The sequence below is a fragment of the Anolis sagrei genome, chromosome 2, assembly GCF_037176765.1.
Source record: "Anolis sagrei isolate rAnoSag1 chromosome 2, rAnoSag1.mat, whole genome shotgun sequence".
NCBI lineage: Eukaryota > Metazoa > Chordata > Lepidosauria > Squamata > Dactyloidae > Anolis > Anolis sagrei.
Window position 1 is genome coordinate 128,152,751 of NC_090022.1, and position 20,551 is coordinate 128,173,301.

Genomic DNA, 20,551 nt, shown 5'->3' on the forward strand with positions numbered 1-20,551 from the left:
ATACTGTCTCTGGAGCCACATCCTATAATTGCACCTGAACTGTCATCTCCTCAGATCAGGACAGTGCAACTGAGGCATGGATCACCTGGCATCTTTTATTATGGATTCCTCCCAGCGCAATCGACATACATGGTGTCAGTTTATTGGAGATTCAAAAATCTTGTCACTTGAAAACACAAACTGGAATTCATAGGTGTCATGCATGATGGAGGCTTGGAAAGCTAACGTAGCAGTGGGGGAAGAACACCTAATAGGCCAGGCTGGCCAGCAAGCAAGCAGAATTTGGTGGGAATAGGGCAGCTCCCTTTCGGTAAACTTGGCAGGGGGCACTCATACTGCAAAGAAAGGAATTATTGTGGGATGTTTTGAGATGAGACACAGTGAGATATATGAACAGATTTGCATCACGTGTCTGCCTTCTGAGAAGTATCTTGCTGGTTGCTGCTGAAACAATGCTTTGATCTGATCCAGCAGACAGTTTGGGGTTCTGACACCAGCTGCTTTGGGATTTGGTTCCCCCTAGTGGCCGATATGGGTACTATTTTAACATCCAATAAGCAGAAGCACTGGGAAAGCTATGAAAGTCTTGCAGTGGCCAAGCCAAGGGGAAGCCACTGATTGAGGGGTTGGGCCTTGTGTGTCAGGAACAGGCCTCTGAGGTGTTTTGGCTGTAATAGCTCAATAGATATGTTACGAGGGTGCAATCGGTGTTGGCCCTCAAGCACCACATCTTATATTAAAGAGTACAAGAACTATGGACACTACAGGGCCATGTGTTTCTTGCACCATCAGTTGTAGAGGTCATCATCCCCTTCCTCCTGAAAGAGATTTCCTTGGCCACTGCTGCTGCTGCCGCCGCCGCCACCACCACTCCCACTGCCACCACTACTGCCACTCTGCTTTCCAGATGGAAACCTGTGGAGAGTAAGAGAGTAGTGCTAGTTATTCGTGGGAGAATGTTGGACTACTACCATTCAGTGAGTAGTGATCCAGTTGTATTCAAGGATTAACAAGATGCAAGCAACTAGTTAGTTGTGTATACATCCAGAACAGAATAAAAACAGCTAGGCCAAGCAACACGGAAATACTGCAACCTCATCCAGGGATACTTTCTGATGCACATCGAGGATATGGCTACAGTTTCTAATGTAATGTCTACAAACAAGCCTGTTCAAACATGAATCAGGGAAACTGTTTACTGGACGCTGTCTAGTTGATTTTATTAATTTGAATAGTCACTCCGTTTCTGAAGTTTAGGATTTGAGTGCATTTGCTTATCTCAGCAATAGGAGCCTCCAGTGGCGCAATGGGTTAAACCATTGTGCTGGCAGGACTCCCGGCTGAAAGATTGGTGGTTTCAATCCAGGGAGGGGGTGAGCTCCCAACTGTAAGCTCCAGCTTCCTATGCGGGGACATGAGAGAAGCCTCCCACAGGATGATAAAACATCCAGACATCCCGTGGGCAATGTCTTTGTAGACGGCCAATTCTCTCACACCCGAAGTGACTTGCAGTTTCTCAAGTTGCTCCTGACATGAAAAAAAAGTGATAGGCAAAGTGTGGGCCACATGTGGCTCCTGGGGTCTCCTACTTACTGACTGCTGGCCAGTAAGTGGGAATGGGAGAAGAGGAGTCAAGTTAGGATTTACTATGTAGCTATGTAGCACATAGAGCATTTCAGCATACAAAATTCAATAAAAGCATTAGAAAATAAGGCTAACTGTCAATTGAAATAGTCAGTAGGGTGCCTGGGCCAACAACTATTGCCAATAGTAGCAATATCCAGTTACAGGAGAACTGGGTTGCTGTGATTTTGGGGGGGGGGGGGCTGTATGGCCATGTTCCAGCAGCATTCTTTCCAATAGAGGAGAACTCCTAATCTCATTCCATCTGGTGGTGGCCACAACAGAGAAGGCCCTCCTTCAGGATGCCACTGAATGAACTTCACTAGATACAGTATGCCTTTTTTTCTTGTAATCTTACTTAAGAGTCCTGCTGAGGTATGCAGTGAATGAATAATAACATTTCTCTTCTATGGAGACCTCTCTTCATGGCATGCTGAAGGAAGAATCATACAGCTATTCAGAGGTAGTTGGATGGCAACTCCCATCAGCCTTAGCCTTGCAGCAACATTTGGAATACTTTGTTCACCCCTGAGCTATTGGCATCTGAGTATTTTCTAGGCACGAGCATTCACAGAATGGCTTCCCAGCCTCTCTAACAGTCAAGTTGAAGTTTATGAAGTTTAACATTAGTGGAGGAGGAGGAGGAGGAGGAGGAGAAGGTTTTTCTAATGTTACCTGAAATTCCCAAAGCCACGGCTTTGCTGTAGTGTCTGAGCAAACATCTCATACTTGCGTATGTCATTATCACTGACTGAACGGCGTGCAAAACGCATCGCTTCCTCAAAGTGATCACGTCTGATTTCTGGCACAGGATCATAATCATCGTCCTGTTACAAAGGACAAGAAAGGACACCATCAGTCCATGTCCTTCGGAGTGTCACAGATGTACAAAGATGTAATGCGATGGTCACAAGATTGGTAATAGATATAAAGGTTCTTGAAACTCATGCCATGCATGTTAGCAGGGCCAAGGGCAGAGCTTGAGACTCTGGCAAAGACCCAGGTGGAAAAGCCCAGTTCCCGTACCATAGCAGCATATTTCGAACGCTGCCGTTCCCGCTCTGCCTTGATCTCCATCTCAATTGCTTCACGGATGGCAAGCTTGCAGGCCCGCTGGCATATTTCAGTGAGGTCAGCCCCTGAGAAGCCATGTGTGATCTTAGCTAGATAATTCAAATCCACATCCTGTTAATAAAGAAACAGGATACGTGAATAATGCCATCTCGGAAGAAACATTTCCATTCAAAAAAGTGCACATCCCTCCATACAATGCATTCTTGGAAAGCACTTGGGGGTGGGGTCCAGGGGATGAGATCTGAATACAACCACTTCTACCACCACACCATTTCACCTTCCTTCCCCTATTTTTTTAGATTCTTAACCAAAGTTAATCCAGACCTTGGCAACTGGTGACTTTCGCAAGTTGGCTTGCAGAATGGCCACACGGGATTTCTCGTCAGGCAACGGGATGTAGATGAGCTGATCCAGGCGCCCTGGGCGGAGGATGGCTGGGTCAATGATGTCAGGTCTGTGGGCCAAAGAGAAGAAGTCAATTCTGTGGCTGCCATTCTGGTGCCAAGTGAAAACCTGGTTGTGTAGTGAGGCCTTTGGTTTTACACAATTATGGATGTGGGTATACTTTCTAATCCTTTTGAACCACGTTAAACAGTTTTAATTTAATTTCTTTAACTCTTTTTAACCTTTTTAAAATACTTACTTGAATTGTTTACACTGTTTTAAACTGCCCTAATTAACTTTATTTTATGTTGCCCTGAGACTTTTAGATAATGTAAATAATCAATCAATTAATTCATCAATCAGTTCTTGGTTCTTGGTTAATTGGCAGACAAATGCCTCCGATCTGCAGTAGCAGAGCCTAATGTATCCCTGTCTTCTTCCAGTCAGAGGTACTGAACTACAACTTCCATCAATTGGCATGATCATGTTAGCCAGGATGATGGGAACTATAATTCAACATACCCTGAGGACATTAGCTTAGAAAAGGCCAATATAGTCATTTTTATGGATCTAGCCCTCCAACAAAGTTTCAGCTCTGTCCTTGGGATCACCAGAGCAAATAGTTTAGAACACAATCTAGGCACTGAATGTCTTTGTTGGTACTGAGAAAAGTTACTTCTTCTTCTTCTTCTGTTTGTATGTTTGTTGAATTAATACCCCATCTTTCTCACAGGATGTGATCCAAAGCAACTATAACCTTCCTTTTTGTTTCTGATGGTATGCCACGTGACTAGCAATAATAAAATACACATCTTAATTAAAACGTAACGTGAAAACAAGTAAAAACATACCAAAATACCCCATAACAATAAATGGTATAGACCAGCTTACATAGTAAAGGCATGACACAATGAAAATGCCTTTACTTGCTGACAGAAGGACAAGAAAGGAAACATTCCTTGCCTCTCTTGGTAGAGAAAACCCAAGTGCAGCCACAAAGAAGGGACTTTCTTGTGTTCTCATGAGACATGTCTCCAGTGGTCATGGGACAAACAAAAGACCCTCAATAAAGATCTTAAAAGTAGCGCAGGCTATTAGAGGAGTATGTAGTCTTTCAAATGGCCCTTTCCAAAGACATAAAAGGCTTGCTTTGTCAAGAGTCTCATTCACATTGTTTACCTCTCACTTGTGCCCAGAATTCTATCCTCCTTTTTCTTCCTCCCTTCTGGAGGCTCCTACCTGTTGGTGGCACCTATGATGAAAACTGTCTTCTTATTAGTCATGCCATCCATTTCTGTGAGGATCTGGTTGATGACACGGTCAGCTGCACCTCCACCATCACCTGCTCCACCACCCCGAGCTTTGGCAATAGAGTCCAGCTCATCAAAAAACAGTATACAGGGAGCAGCTTGCCGGGCCTGGGGAACAAACAATATTAATGTATGCTTGGTGATAGAAAAAGAAAAATGGGACTCTTCAGTATTGTGTTAGTGTTCAAGGGTTCTAAGTCCTTCTCATATACTACATTTCAGTAATATATGGGTTGGCAAGTTGTGTCCTCTGTTCAAGTAAACAAATAAATAAAAAACTGGTCTTCCCCAGATGGACTAAAAGGCATTAAAGAGTTAGATATAAAACTTGAGTGGGCTAATCATTAGGCTGCTGATAAAACCATGGAACAAACTAGGAGCAAGACAAATGGTGGAACAATGAGGTCAGAAACTAATACTGAAGAACAAACATTGGAGTAAGGCGGGGTAGAATGTCTGAAACATAAAATAATAAAATAATCGACAATTCTTAATTAATCATGACACTCCACTAGTGGCTTCCCTTAGTAGAAAGAGGGCTATAAACACCTTGTGCCTTAATTTCCCTACCATTTTTTTTAAATCCCCAACAAAAGTTCAATTTATTATCCACTCTCCCTCTTTTCTTTTCATTATTGGGTCAAACTTGTATCCTCCATTTCCCTGCCCTCTTCCTCCACCCCAACTTCTCACCTTGTCAAAGACATCACGGACGTTGGCCTCACTCTCTCCAAACCACATGGTGAGGAGCTCAGGGCCCTTGATGGAAACAAAGTTGGCTTGGCATTCGTTTGCAATGGCCTTGGCCAACAAAGTCTTGCCACAGCCAGGTGGTCCATAGAAAAGAACACCCCGAGAAGGTGTCATTCCAAACTTCAAGAACTTATCAGGATATTCCACAGGGAACTGGGGAGAATAAGAGAGAAAGGGTTTAAGAAGTTGGTCCTAATCCTTTAGAGTGGTTCTCAACCTGTGGGTCCCCAGGTATTTTGACCTACAACTTCCAGAAATCCCAGTCAGTTTGCCAGCTGTTAGGATTTCTGGAAATGGAAGGCCAAAACATCTCGGGACTCACAGGTTGAGAACCACTGCTTTAGAGCTACTTTTTAGACCAGTGGGAGTAACTTAGAAAAGACAGTCTTCCACAATTGCAAGTACTCTTTCATTACTTCCTTGTACTGTAAGGACAACAGTAGAAGAAACATGGAGATCTAGGTCAGGTGGATAACAACATAATCATCCCTGCTAATGAAAGAGTCCTGGAACTATGACTCCCATTAGCTCTGGCTCTGCTACGCCACTCTTCAGAGGCCTCTGCACAAAAATCTAAATGAAATGCGAATTGCTCCTGCTGCTGCTGTGGCTACCAATAACTGGGCTGGTTAGAGCCATGGAATACTCCTACTAACCTGTACCAGCTCCTGTAACTCCCGTTTGACTTCCTGCAGGCCCCCAATATCATCCCAGGACACCTGTGGCACTTCCACCACAGTCTCCCGAAGGGCTGAAGGGTTGCTCTGACCAAGGGCCCACTACAAAGCACAAAGACAGCAGGTCAGCAGTGCGGTGGACATGGTAGCAGACACAAAGCACTGCAACAGGTACCTCTCTTTTGGAGGTCACTGCTTTCTTGGGTTACATTTCCCAGCTTATTGTCCACAATGAAACCAGATCATTCAAACAACGTGAATAATGTTGACAATTTGCTACTCTATAGACAAAATTTAGATGTACATTTGCAACAAAATATGTTTGAAGCTGCATTATGTCACCCGTGTAGACTCAGTGAAATCCAGGCAAGCTTTTTGACATCAAATGGTGTTATAACACTGAGTAGCTATATCAACATCCTATATATTATTCTTATTTTGTTATTGCTGTTTCTATTTTTAGAAGCCTGTTTCTAAAGAAGACTCTAGGTGCCTTACAGATAAAACATATAAAAGTCAAAACCAGTGAAATGGCATACACATATAATATAAAGCAACACTACTGCTCCCAAAAATACAGCCCAGAAACTATACAACATACCAAAGATTATTATGTTGGAGTGAGGTGAGCTTCTCAGAACTAGCATTCTATCATGGGTCACTAATGGGCTTATTGGGACCACCTCTTAAAATTGGCTGTCCTTAACACCTCTATCTTGAATATCTCTGATGAAAACTTCATGGTGTAAGCAGGTTCATAATGGGAGAGGTTTTCTGTCAAATATTAGCACACACCCTGGTACAGTGATTCTCAGCCTGTGGGTCCCCATAATCCCTTACTATTGGCTATTCTTTCTGGGACACACTGGAACTGAAGTGTAACCCAAGTTGAAAGCCAAAGGTGTCTCCCATTCTACCAACACTGGAACAAATTGAGAAATATGAGGATTTGCACAGAAATCAATATGTTGTTTTTGTAAGCTAAATCAGCTAAAGAACTGCTGCATTTCAAAGTCTGATTGTGAAAACAAATTCATATTCCAAGATATGAAAATTCTATAAAGTCAATGGAAGAAAGTATGTTTGAGACTCATTCTGTTCATTTTTAGAACTCTGCCAATGAAGCTAAAGCAAACAAGCATTGGTAATTATGAATGCGTGCATCTGATCATAAACATCTTGCTCCTGGTATGATGGGGCTGGCCTACCTGGAAATCATCCATAGTGACAGCCATGGAATTGAGGATGTCAGCATCAATGGTGTCATCCTCCAGGTCAATGACGCTCATCTTCTTACGGATTGCTTGGAGCGCTGCCTCCGAACACAGAGCTGCCAGGTCAGCACCCACGTGCCCGTGGGTCTCATTGGCCACCTGCAACCACAAAGCAGATGTCCTAGGATAAAACTCTTTACATTTCCAACCCTCACTAATAAAGCTAAGAAAGACTCCAACCTGGATTCCTACAGAGCACCTTCCAGTCAATATTGGCAATATAGGGTTACTGCATAACTCAACTTATATTCCTGTATCTAATGTCACCCTTTGGAGCTGTCGGTGTGCTGTTTAACCCCACTTTCTTCAGTGTGCGTGCACAGGCAGCATTAATCAGATAGTCCTTACTGTGTAGAGAAGATTCTCTAGAGTTCTCTAGTACTCCGATATCCACGTATATCAGAGCTACAGCTCTATTTTCTTTCATGGTGTTACAATTTTGCAAAAAGGAATACAGCTATTAGTATTTCTCCCTCCCAATCACACAGGAAAGGTTCACATAAACAAGAAAGTCTATCACTTGATTTTGAAACCCTTGATTAATGTAGAAAGTGATGCCCTTCGAAGACATGGTGCAAGACATTTTGAGAGTCCCAGCTGTTGCATTTGATGTCTGGCAGGTCTTTAAACTGTGACAGGATGCTTGTGTGAACCATATTTATAAATAACATTTTGTTATATCTTTGATTGTATCCTTAATTATTCCAAGGAGGTCCTTCCTTCCCCGCAGACCTCCATTCTCCATTTCTCACCCTCTCCAGGTCCACATCATCAGCTAGCTTCATATTCTTGGTATGAATCTGTAAGATTTCCAGTCTTCCCACTGAATCTGGGATTCCAATGTCAATTTCTCGATCAAACCGCCCTGCAAAGGAGAGACAAACACTGAGCCCAGGCTCAAAACCAGTTTTCCCCAGCTCTGCTACACCTAACTAACATATTTTTTGAATGGGGGACAAGTTAACTTGGGGACAAGGGGGGCAAAATGCGTACTTTGGCAGGTCATGACCATGGCCTCAGGCAGGGACTACATTCCACATGATCCCCCCCCCCCCCACACACACACAGAGATATTTTCTTTTTAATACAAAATATATATCCTCTAAACCTTATAGGGATCCATGGAGAGTTAATCCTATTAGTTTTGAAGCCCACCATCCTATTTTAGATGCAGATGCTTTGCCCAATCCTAGTCTTATGGGTTAAGCAGGAATGACAGAAAGCTATAATTCACAAGAGTCAGTTCCTTGGGCTGAGAGCTAAAATACAAAGACAATGAAATTCTTAGAGCAAGTTGTGATAATGACTTCATTTTAAATATATTTTCACCCAAGGAAGAGTTCCCTACCAAACCGGCGAAGGGCAGGATCAATACTGTTGGGCCTATTGGTAGCAGCCATGACTATCACATGCGACCGCTGTTTCAAGCCATCCATGAGCGTGAGCAGCTGGGAGACAATGCGCCGTTCCACTTCCCCATGAGTCTGAAATGGGGAGATAAAAGGGAAAAGGAACATCATCCCTAACTCTGATGCACAAAGCAGAAGAGTCAACATGGGACAATAAGAAGCCTAAAACTGGGAGTGCAGCACCCTCCAGTGGTCAATTTACATGAACCAGTTGTAGTAGACAGGAGCAGGTGGAGCCAAGGTGAGAGGAGCAAGGGGAAAATAATAATAATAATAAGTTTTATTTATACTCCACCACCATCTCCCCAATGGGGACTCGGAGCGGCTTACATGAGGCAAGCCCAAAGCAACAATTACAATAAAGAAAAACCAAGACACAACCAAAAACGTGAACAATAAACAATAACATCATAATTACATAAAAAATATGGATACATAACAATGTAAAAAATACAATAGACGCAGGCACAGTAACAATGGGTGGGCTACATGTAATGATTAAAAGACAATGATTAAAACTAATTAAAAACTCGGGTGAGATAAAAGAAACTGTGAATGTGTTCTTCAGGGACTATGTATCTGGCTCCATGTTAGTAAATAACATAAGCTTTAAAAGCTTCTCAGAGTGTCAGAAAAGTACTGAGGAGATCTTTAAAATATTATTCTTAGACTTTATTTATTCTTTTTGTGAGCTGCCTTGGGTCCCAATTCAAGAAAAAGGAGGCATACACATGAAATAGAGAAGAATGCAGCTAAGCTCACAGGACACAGGCAGATATTATTTTTTTGGAGGGAGGGAAGCAATAGACATCTGCCCTGCTAAACCCTGCAGTAAGGCTTCCCTTTACCTTCTCTCTCTTAGGAGCAATGGCATCTAGTTCATCAATAAAGATGATGGCTGGGGCATTCTTCTCAGCCTCTTCAAAGGCTTTGCGCAAGTTACTCTCTGACTCCCCAGCCAACTTGCTCATGATCTCTGGACCTGTAGAAAAATAGACAGGATGCAATGATAGGCGGGGTTCTTCAGAAATAATGAAGAAGACCCCTAGGGATGGACTTTCATCACCCCCCCCCCCCCGCCCCTTAACTTTATTGTCTCAGGAAAAACTTTGCCAGTTCTAATCGTGCCTTTTTGTGGTCACATAGCCTAGCGTTTATACCAGGAACCCCAAATTCTATTCCATCACTCTGTTTATAGCACTTGAATAGTCATCCTCATGTAATTCCGGGTGCTGGGAGGGATCGGAACAGGATGTTCAGGATGAACAGCTTTCTCGAAGACTTTTCCACCTCACCTGCCACGCCCTTGATGTTTACTCACCATTGATAAGGAAAAAGAATGCTCCGGTTTCATTTGCAACTGCACGGGCCACAAGGGTTTTTCCAGTGCCAGGAGGGCCGTAGAGAAGAATCCCTCGTGGAGGCTGAAGAAGAAAAAGAGAGGAAGCTAAGGAATCATCCAAGATGCCCGTTTATATTAAGTATTATGTTGACTGATACTCTGGCGGCTGTTATGCCTTGGGTCTTCTCCAGCTCTGGCTGTACCTTCACACCGATAGCTTTGAAGAGTGCTGGGTGTCGCAAGGGAAGCTCCACCATCTCCTTGATCTGGGCCAGTTGTTTACGGCAGCCTCCAATGTCATCATAGCCAACATCATTGAGGCTCTCCTCTTCATCCTGACAAAACAGAAGGATGAACTCAAAGATGGTCGCCTCTTTGGGCAGAACTGTCCTTGCTTTCCTCCAAAGCCTACACCACACTCGTAGAATCATAGAATCACTGAGTTGGAAGAGACCTCATGGGCCATCCAGTCCAACCCCTGCCAAGAAGCAGGAAAATCACCTTCAAAGCACCCCCGACAGATGGCCACCCAGCCTCTGCTTAAAAGCCTCCAAAGAAGGAGCCTTCACCACACTCCAGGGCAGAGAGTTCCACTGCTGAACAGCTCTCACAGTTAGGAAGTTCTTCCTAAAGTTTAGGTGGAATCTCCTTTCCTGTAGTTTGAAGCCATTTCTCCACGTCCTAGTCTCCAGGGCAGCAGAAAACAAACTTGCTCCCTCCTCCCTGTGACTTCCCTTCACATATTTATACATGCTGAATGTTTTGTGGGAGACTCATCCTTTACCCCCACCCCACCCCCACCCCCACCCTGCTTCACCCTTTGTTTCCTCATCAAAGTTTACATTTGGCCTGGATGCACTTCCCCAGTGCAAATTTTGTACGACAAATCCTACTCTTAGAAATTTTGTCTCTGTGCCCGCCAAATTCAAGGATGTTCCGATAAGCTCTGCAAAGAAACATTCTGCCCAAACATCATTGACAGATGTTTCATCCCTGATGTTGTTTAACTGCTGTACTTACTTCTCGTTTGATGGGCTCCCCTTCACAGTGGATAATGGTATCAGGAGCAACAATGCAGTGAGGGCTGGGATCCACCTCTACAACTTTAAATTCCACAGCTCTCATTCCACCTCGCACCAGAAAAATGTCACCTGCACAGAAAACAAACAAACAAACAAAAAACACTGTCCAGTTCATTCTGCTGATCAGAACTCACTCTATTATTAAAAACACAGAATTGTTATTCATTAGTTTAGCAGTGCTGTCACTAATGTTAGTTTTATATTGATGCATATTATAAAGAGCTTTGAAAAACAGGTGATTGGCTACCAATTACCCAAAATTGTCCTTTAAAAGGTGAGTGTTTTACAAATAATGAATACATATTACTCATTACACCTCAAAACCATATGGTAGTGTTAAGAGGCCATCATTAGCATGTTACAAGTTAGCAATGTTATTTGAAGAACATAACTACCAAGCTCTGCTTTGGTTATGAAATAAAGGTGGTGCCCTATGATAAAAACAAGGATAGAGAAAGGTTACCCCCTACTAGAAAGCAAGATACCCCAGCACATAGTCCCCATTTGTTCTGCCAAGCACTCTCCTCCCTCTTGATCCATGCACAGGTTGAGAAAGTATTTCCTGTTTAATCACCCTTCCTAGTACTTAGGAAGGTGGATCTAAGAGGGCTCTGGCATGGTTTTCTGGAACAGTGACTTTCTATCTCTTTCTCCCTGATGGCCACCACTTTAGCAGCCATGGCTCAATGCTGAGGGAGGTGAGAGATGTAGTTTTGCAAGACCTTTAGCCTTCTATCCCAAAAAGTGCTGCTGCTTCACTAAAGTACGAATTCCAGGATGGCACTGAACCATGGCAGATAGAGCAGTGTTAAACTGGATTAATCCTATAGTGTAGACGTACCCTTAGTTGTATATTCCTACATAACACTCTCTCATACAATTCTATATTACCTCCTGAGAGGTGGTATGTTCTTAATGGGAGCTAGTGGAAAAAGAGAGAAGTCAGAGGTTGTGGTGGCCTATCCAAGGCTTGTGGACTGTAGCATTTGTTCCATCATGTCCTATACTGAAAGTAGGTCTACTTGGAAATATTTCTCATAATTACCGTCTTCATTGAAAACTTCCTTTGCAAAACCTCATGATAAATCCATTGGAATGGCTTTCTCCTCTCAGTTAGGCAACATGGAAGGGTGAGGGGAGATGGTCTTGGAAAGTATCTTACAAGAGCGGAAAACACAGGGCGGGGATTGGCTCTAGCCCCATAGACTGCAGTAGTTTTTGCCAGCTCACCTTTGTGCACAGGTCGATAGGCTTCCAGAAAGTAGGGTTTCAGGTAAACTTCAAAAAGATTCCCAGTCAAGCCTGCAATAGTGTCATCAATGGGCAGGACATGGATCCGTTTCCCATATTTCACATCTGGGCAGGCCTGCACACTATACAGAGGAAGACACAGTTGACCTCCATAACACAGCAAAGCTTACAGACCCCTTTAAGGTAAAGGTAAAAGTTTCTCCTGACATTTAGTCTAGTTGTGTCTGACTCTGGGGGATGGTGCTCATCTCTATTTCTAAGCTGAAGAGCTGGTGTTGTCCATAGACACTTCCTAGGTCACGTGGCTAGCATGACTGCATGGAGCACCATTAGCTTCTTGCCAAAGCGGTACCTATTGATCTACCCACATTCGAATGTTTTTAACTGCTAGGTTGGCAGAAGCTGGGCCTAACAGAGGAAGCTCACCCTGCTCCCTGGATTCAAACCACCAACCTTTTGGTCAACAAGTTCAACAGCTTAGCGGTTTAACCCAGCGCACCACAAGGGGGCCTTACAGATCCCTTTAGAGTTGCCCCAAATCCTCTAGCAGAGCAATTTCCTGGGCAGCCACATTTCTGTCATTTTTGATAACCCTTACTAAGATCTTTTAACAAGTTTTCATTTTTTAATTTGTGTGTTTGTGCACGCATACACAAACACACAAATATGAATTTACACAAGCAAATTATCACTGATTAGAGCTGTCTTTCTATTCTTTTAAAATATTATATTTAGCTTCACATTTTGCAGCCTTGTGCCCTTTGCTGCCCAAGTCTTCTTGACAGTGGCTCAATTTCCTCTTTCCCCACATTCTTCTCCTGCACTGTGTCAGACTATATCTGTCACTCTTCACCAAGACCTTACATGACATAAGATAGTTTACAGAACTGTTCTATCAGTGTTTCAACTTGGGCCAGCCTTACCTGACCACATCTCCAAGACGCACACGGAGGTTGTTACGGGTTACACGGTTCATGCGGATCTTCTCGCTCTGGCAGGAGTCATCCGTGAGAACAATGCACACGGTCTCCCGGCGCTTCTTTCCCTTCAGCAGCACTGTGTCTCCCCGGAACAAATGCAGTTCCTCCATCTTGGCCTGCAGAGAGCCAAGAATGGAATCAGTCTAAGAAACCATCCAGTTAATTGACATATAGATGTTTGTGTGTGTGTATCCATGTGGTCTGTTGGTGCAAAATTTAACACTGTATATTTCTGCATATTCATAATGCTGTTTGTCGCAGTGTTCCTGGAGAAAATTAAGTCAGTAGCACATCTTTGTGTTTTGATGCCTGCTGGTTAATTTAATATATTGTTGTGAGTTCATACCACCTGCTTGCATCATTTTCTCATAATTTGGCAGACATGGGCTGCATATCAAATTCTTGATAACAGAAGATCATCATGAATAATACATACTTCCTGGTCTAGTGCCATAGCTGTTCTCTAGTTTCCCAGAAACACAAACATTAAAGTTTAAGAAGATTTTTTTTCCCATTTTGTTGCAGTGGTTATTTTGATTTCTTTTGCAGTGTGTGATCCTGTAAATCTTCCACAAAACCATACCTTGATTATCTGATCTGCTTCTCCTGTTTCGATTGCTCCTAAATTCTTTGAAACCTTAGAACAGAGATTTTTAAAACTCTAGAGGCTCCTGAACTGACAATGTACAACAGTCTTCCCAAGCCTGCTGTCCTTCAGATGTTTTAGACTTTGTTGTTGTTTTTGTTACCTTGAAGTCATATCTTACTTATGGCAGCCCTAAGGCATTTTTGGGGTTGGGGGCTTGGGTCTTTCTAAGGTCAGGTAGTGCATTTTCAAGGCCAAGTGAGGAACTGAACCTTATCTTTGTCTAACATTCAGACCATTACACCACACTTCCCATAACCCCACAATTTGTTTATGAGACATATGTGGTCCAACACAGTGTGATGGTGCTACATTGGGCAGGCTGCTATATATAATCTGCTCTTCTAAGAAGTCCATTGTATCAGACAGACAAACCAGTCTTTGCACACTGACCTCTTTGTATTTTGTAGACAATCCTCACATACACTTCCCTCTTTTACAGATCCTTCCACTTCTGCCATTAAGGTCTTTAATATCTTCCCCAAGAAAATTTGTAATAGGAACTATTACAAATATGCCTAGCCTTTCTTTCTATTTCCCTCCTGGAAATTTAGGCAGCCAGTTTCCCACAAACATACAGTTGATAGGATCTTTATCTTTGATCAATGAGCCTTTGCCCTGGCTTATTCTCTACTACATTATCCTTAGATGCACTAATAGCCGATTTTTTGCTTAAGGATATGATGGCAGTCCTGCTATTTGAGGAAGCCAACTGGATATTTGCTCAATCTTATTTCACCACCAGTTGACAGAATAGCATTGTCCATGACATCTGTGGAAGCAGCAGAACACCAGCTATCCCACAGTGAGGTGTCCCAAACTGCTGCCATGCAAACCAGGCAAAAGCCATTGTGTAAGAAAAGACCAGATACCTCTTTAAACAACTCCACTAAATATATAACATTAGTGTAATTGGGGGTCACATCAGCATAGCATCTTGGGAAATGAGAGGCATACCAGCTATGGAGAATGTGATGATGGCCTAGAGCAGTGGTTCTCAACCTATGGGGTCCTCAGGTGGTTTAGCCTACAACTCCTGGAAATCCCAGCCAGTTTACCAGTTTTTAGGGTTTTTGGGAGTTGAAGACCAAAGCATCTGGGGACCCACAGGTTGAGAACCACTGGCCTAGAGGGTGCTTCATTTGACTATAAATTTTAGTATACCAGATAGCTATTGGTTTACTAGAGACAGAAAAGTCAGGACAGTGAGTTTCTCCTCACCTGGGACAGGCTCACAATACTGTTGTCCTCATTGGCAGCTTCATCCACAATGAGGCGATTCGGACGATGTTTCTGCCGCAGGATAGCTGTGGAATAATCCTCTCCCTTGGCCCTGGAGGAGGAAACAGAAGAGTTTCTCTGATCATGCAACAGCAGAGGAAAGGGTCAGGGAAGGGAGGGCACAGTATATACCTACAAATGTTCTCAAACTGTGGTCCTCCAGATGCTTTGGACTTGGATTCCTATAGGCTTCAGCCAGTATGGGCAATGTTCAGAAATTGTGAGAGCTGAAGTCTCTTACACTTGGAGGAACACAGTCTGGAAACCACTGATATACCTGTACTGCTGTAGATACTTTGACAGTGGAGGCAAAAACAGGAGAGGCAAAAAGAAAAAGGTAGTGGCAAAATTAAAGGAGGAAAAAGGAGGCGGCAGCAGGATGGAAATGGTAATTAAGGCAAGAATAGCAGGGATAAGTACCCCAGAAACTAAACTTCCAAGAAGCAACCATCTCAGAGCCCGCATCCTTTTTCTCTACCACTGCCATTGCTTCTTTATGCAAGCACACAGATAATAACATTAATATATCATGCACCACTATGTGATTGGTCTGCCACTACAGGATCCCACCCTCAAAGCCAAAGTCCAACACTGAATTTTACAAGTTTTGAAAAATGTCAAGGTTATCAGCATTATTCTTATGTCCCTACAGCAAGGATAGGGAACCATGGACTGGGTGATAGCAATGTCATAAGATTCCCATAACCTCAGGGGATATGTTTCCAGATTTGTTGTGGAAATGTGAAACTTGGGATAATAGCAAACCCTATGGAAATGAATGACATGGGAAATAGACCATAGAGTTGCACTGGAGGATGTAGAAAATATCTAGAGAAAATACTTGTCTACATTTCCAGGTCCTCCAGCATGACTCTATGGCCAACTTCTGGCAGAAGAATATCATAGAACTGTGTTGGAGGACTTGAAAAATGCCTAGAGGGGACGGGTTTTTTTAAAGCAGATAAGTGAAATTGTAGGCATTGGTCCCATGGATACAGGGGACGGACTGCATTAAAACCTGTCTTTAAATAACAAAACTAAGTCACACACTCTGCAGGCTGTTGTATGGGATATAAAAATGTAAATTATAGATAAAACAAACACATTTATTGATACCACATAAAAAGTTTAGTTTCTTTTTCCTAACTTCACTTTCATCAAACAATTTTAATTCTTGGAACAGTAACAGTAGAGGCTCTGCTTCAAATGATGGAAATGCATACTGTCAGAAATTGTCATCCCCAGCCACACTGCAAATCTGTTACAATATTACACTTCCATAGGTCTACAGTGATACAAATTGTAAGATTTCTGTTGCAAATGCAGACATGTCAACTCTCTGCTACAAGTTGTAATTTTTCTCCTTCTACTGAGTTAGCAGGAGATTTGAATGTTGAGGCAGGTAATTGGGAAGTTAGTATTAAACTCTGGTCTGTGCATAGATTAGCATGGGTCCCGTAGACCAGGCATGTGCAAACTTTGGCCCTACTGGCTGTTAGGAATCGTGGGAGTTGGGGTCCAAAACACCTAGATGACTGAAATTTGCCCAAGCCTGCCCTAGACTCATGGGCAACTGCCCAGCCTGCCTCTGAATACAGCTAAACAAGAAAGGATCATTCCAAGTAAACAATGAGTAGACAGAACTAGTTCATGAGTGAACATCCAAATTGGGAAGAGCTTATACTTGGCCTCACCCTTTCCCTCTGGCCCCACCTCCTTTGTGCCTGGCTTCCAACTGCCTGGGCTCCTCCCATGGCCCTACTTCTTCTTGGGCCACCCCTGAGAGCTAATGCCAGAAAAAAACTGTTCACTTACTCCACATTGTTATGAACATATGTACAGGTCATCCCCAAGTTATGAACAAGATAGGTACTGTAGGTTTGTTGTTAAGTTGATTTTGTATGTAAGTTGGAACAGGCCCATTTTAAGTGTAACTCCAGCCAAAATATATACAGCTTGGGTGGCATTGGGAAAGGTTAACACCCCTGCGGTGTTTGATTTGCTGTTTGTTCCCTTTTGAGATTCCACCTCACTTTCTGTCCCTGTGATAATTGGATTTTGGAAAATGTAGCTTGTTGTGGAAACAAGGATTGGTGATAAAGCTCCAGTGGAGACCCCTTTTCCTTATGATAACTCTTCCAGGAGTGAATTTCCCTTTGGAAGGGCAGATTTCTCTCCCTTCCTGTTGTCTCGCTGCCTGTATATGTATGTATATATGTACTCATTGTTTGATTAGGTTTGTTTGCTGTCGTATTATGACAATGAATGTTTGCCAGTTTGTGGGAAACCACCTTGAGTCCCCTTGGTTTATTATTATTATTATTATTATTATTATTATTATTAGATGCAGAACAAGATTAGTACACAACAAACAAGATCACTATGCTGGCTTTTGTATTGAAACATATCTTGGACACTTCCCAAGTGTTTAGGGCTGTGTGATGTATTGGCGCATAATACCTGCAGATCCTAGTAGGATGGCCTTTTGCAGATGACAGATGGTATTGTTGAAGGCTTCAATGGCCAGAATCACTGGGTTGTGGTAGGTTTTTTTGGGCTGTATGGCCATGTTCCAAAAGCATTATTTCCTGATGTTTCACCTGCATCTATGGCAGGCATCCTCACACCTGTCTCCAACAGACAAGAGTTCTTTCTACCACCCTGGACATTCCACAGATATATAAACCCAATTTTCCTAGTTTTCAACAAACCTCACAACCTCTGAGGATGCCTGCCATAGATACAGGCAAAATGTCAGGTTCATGCTTCTGGAACATGGCCATACAGCCCAGAAAACTCACAACAACCCAGTGACAGATAGAAATGTTATCAGTGCTTATTGTTTTTAAGTGCAGGCCAAGGTCTTTAGTTAGAACCATATAATTCCTTGCCTTTTTGTTAAAGCTGGAATGACCCTCATGTGCAATGATTGACTCCAAGAGATCAAGACACTTGCACTTTGGCCTGGACTATGTTAAATGCCATGTGACTAATGGGGCTGCATCGAACCTTAATTTGTATTCTGTTCTTAACATAGACTCATAGAATCATAGAGTTGGAAGAGACCTCATGGGCCATCCAGTCCAACCCCTGCCAAGAAGCAGGAAAATTGCATTCTAAGCACCCCGACAGATGGCCATCCAGCCTCTGCTTAAAAGCCTCCGAAGAAGGAGCCTCCACCACACTCGGGGACAGAGAGTTCCACTGCTGAACAGCTCTCACGGTCAGGAAGTTCTTCCCAACGTTCAGATGGAATCTCCTTTCTTGTAGTTTGAAGCCATTGTTCCATTGCATCCTAGTCTCCAGGGCTTGTGTCAGAGTTTTTGCAATTATTATTATTATTATTATTATTAATTGATTGTGTGTCTGCGTGCGTGTATCTCACAAGAAAAGAAGGCAGGAGAAGCCTTGGGGATTCCAGGCAAGGCAGCCTTGGGACCTTCTGCAAACAGCAGGGCGAAGGCCGAAGCCTGACACACCAAACGCTTGGAGGGCACACGCCAGAGTGTTTGACCCGCTTGTTCCTTGTTTATTGCGGTCACAAGCTTTGGAGGAGGGCAGGCCCCGCGCCCGTAAGAGCGCCCACGGAAACTTCTCCGCCTCTGAGGGCGCTGCCTCCCCTCCTTCCTCCCCTTTCCCCACTGAGGGCGAGGGCGCGCGCAGGAATGGGAGTCGCGCGCAGCCTTGGCCTCCGGGGCAGATTCCAGGACCTAAAAATACCCTCCCTCGCTCGCTCCCTCGCTCGCTCCCTCCCGCGTCGCTCTGCTGTGTCACCGCGGCCGCGCATAGCCACGCCGCTTGGTGCCGCGGGGTCTGGCTTCCCAAATCAACAAGCAGCCTCGGGGGGCTGACTGGCCCCAAGGGTGGGCAATGCTTCCCCGAAACTTTTCCCTCCGGGCCAAGCGAAGAGGGCTTCTTCCCTTCCTCGAGGCGGAGATCGGGGGAGGCAGGGAGAGGGGCAGCCTCCGAATCCGCCTGCAGAGTCCCCGAGCCAGAGCGCGCGCCCCTTTCCTTCCTTCCGTCCTTCCCTCCTCGCGCCCCGGCCCCTTCCCTCCTTGACAGCCCCGAGCAGAGCAGAGCAGAGCATAGCGGAGCACTTACTCCCCTCCCGTGGCGGGCATGGCGGCGGCGGCTGCGGCTGGCGGGCCCCTCTCCGGCGCGTCCTCAGCCCCTGCTCCGCGTCCCCTTGCCCTCCCCTCCCTTCCTCTCGCCCTGGGCCCTCCCCGCCTTGGAAGGGCGCCCGGCTCGGCCCCCTCCGCCCGCCCGCCCGCCCCGCCAGGGTTTCCCCCGCACAAAGCACCGCCTCTCCCCACCGCCGCCGCTGCCGGAGCCTGCTGCCACCCCTTTGAAGGCATTCAACGACACTCTGTACAGCAGGAGGGACTGCCCCATTACAACTCTATACAGTCAGCCCCCAAGTTACCAACAAGATCGGTTCTGTGGGTCTGCTCTTAACTTGAATTTGTGTGTAAGTCGGAACAAGGAGGACTTTTTAAAGCAGTGGTTTCCAACCTTTCTTTGACCAGGGACCATTGATCAAGGACTATTTGACCAAAGACCACTTGACCAAAGACCACTTTGACCAGGAACCACTTAACCAAGGGCCATTTGACCAAGGACTACTTCACCAGGGACCACTTGACCAAGGACTACTTCACCAGGGACCACTTGACCAAGGACTACTTGACCTGGGACCACTTGACCAAGGACTACTTGACCAGGACCACTTGACCAAGGACCACTTTGACCAGGACCACTTGACCAAGGACTACTTGACCAGGGACCACTTAAGCAAGGACTACTTGACCAGGACCACTTGACCAAGGACTACTTGACCAGGGACCACTTGACCAAGGACTACTTGACCAGGACCACTTGACCAAGGACTACTTGACCAAGGAGTACTTGACCAGGAACCACTTTGACCAGGGACCATTTTGACCAGAGACCATTTTGACCAGGGACCATTCTCCATCATTAGTACCCAAAGGGTTACAAATCAATTTTTGGTCAACTTTAGATTCAGTTTGGGGTGCTGATTCAGAAAATTGCATTGGATAGACTACATCAGCTCTAGTTTCTGATACAGAACATATGCCATGGTCAGCGACAGGGAAGGAGTGACAGGCGGTGTGAAAGGCACGGAAATAAAATAAAGAGGAAGGAGGCTTACGGACCAGATTGTCATCCTCGTGGCCCATGGGTTAAGAACCACTATTTTAAAGTGTAACTCCAGCCAAAAATATATCTATGTTAGCTTTGGATTGCATAGGGAAGGTTCAACACCCTTGTGGTGTTTGTTTTTCTGTTTGTCCCCCTGTTTAGGAGATTTCACCACATTTTCTGTCACTGTGAGAATTGGATTTTTTAAAATGTGGCTTGTCATGGAAACAAGGATTGGTGAGCAAGCTTCAGTGGAGGCACCTTTACCTCATGATACCTCTTCCAAGAGTTAATTTCCCTTC

General features: G+C 44.3%; 1 protein-coding gene across 1 annotated transcript; it reads right to left on the reverse strand.

Moving 5' to 3' along the window:
• Positions 1 to 75: 75 nt before the first annotated feature.
• LOC132768474 (transitional endoplasmic reticulum ATPase-like) lies at positions 76 to 19,289 on the reverse strand. The gene is made up of 18 exons (XM_060764392.2): positions 19,188 to 19,289; positions 15,027 to 15,138; positions 13,103 to 13,275; positions 12,159 to 12,301; positions 10,867 to 10,997; positions 10,050 to 10,181; positions 9,826 to 9,928; positions 9,353 to 9,486; positions 8,444 to 8,579; positions 7,848 to 7,960; positions 7,030 to 7,194; positions 5,801 to 5,923; positions 5,085 to 5,297; positions 4,321 to 4,499; positions 3,022 to 3,151; positions 2,650 to 2,808; positions 2,299 to 2,450; positions 76 to 915 (listed from the first exon to the last, which is right to left on the reverse strand). The coding sequence occupies exons 1-18, from the start codon at positions 19,205 to 19,207 to the stop codon at positions 789 to 791; spliced, it is 2,445 nt and encodes an 814-aa protein (XP_060620375.2). The 5' UTR covers positions 19,208 to 19,289; the 3' UTR covers positions 76 to 788.
• Positions 19,290 to 20,551: the final 1,262 nt, after the last annotated feature.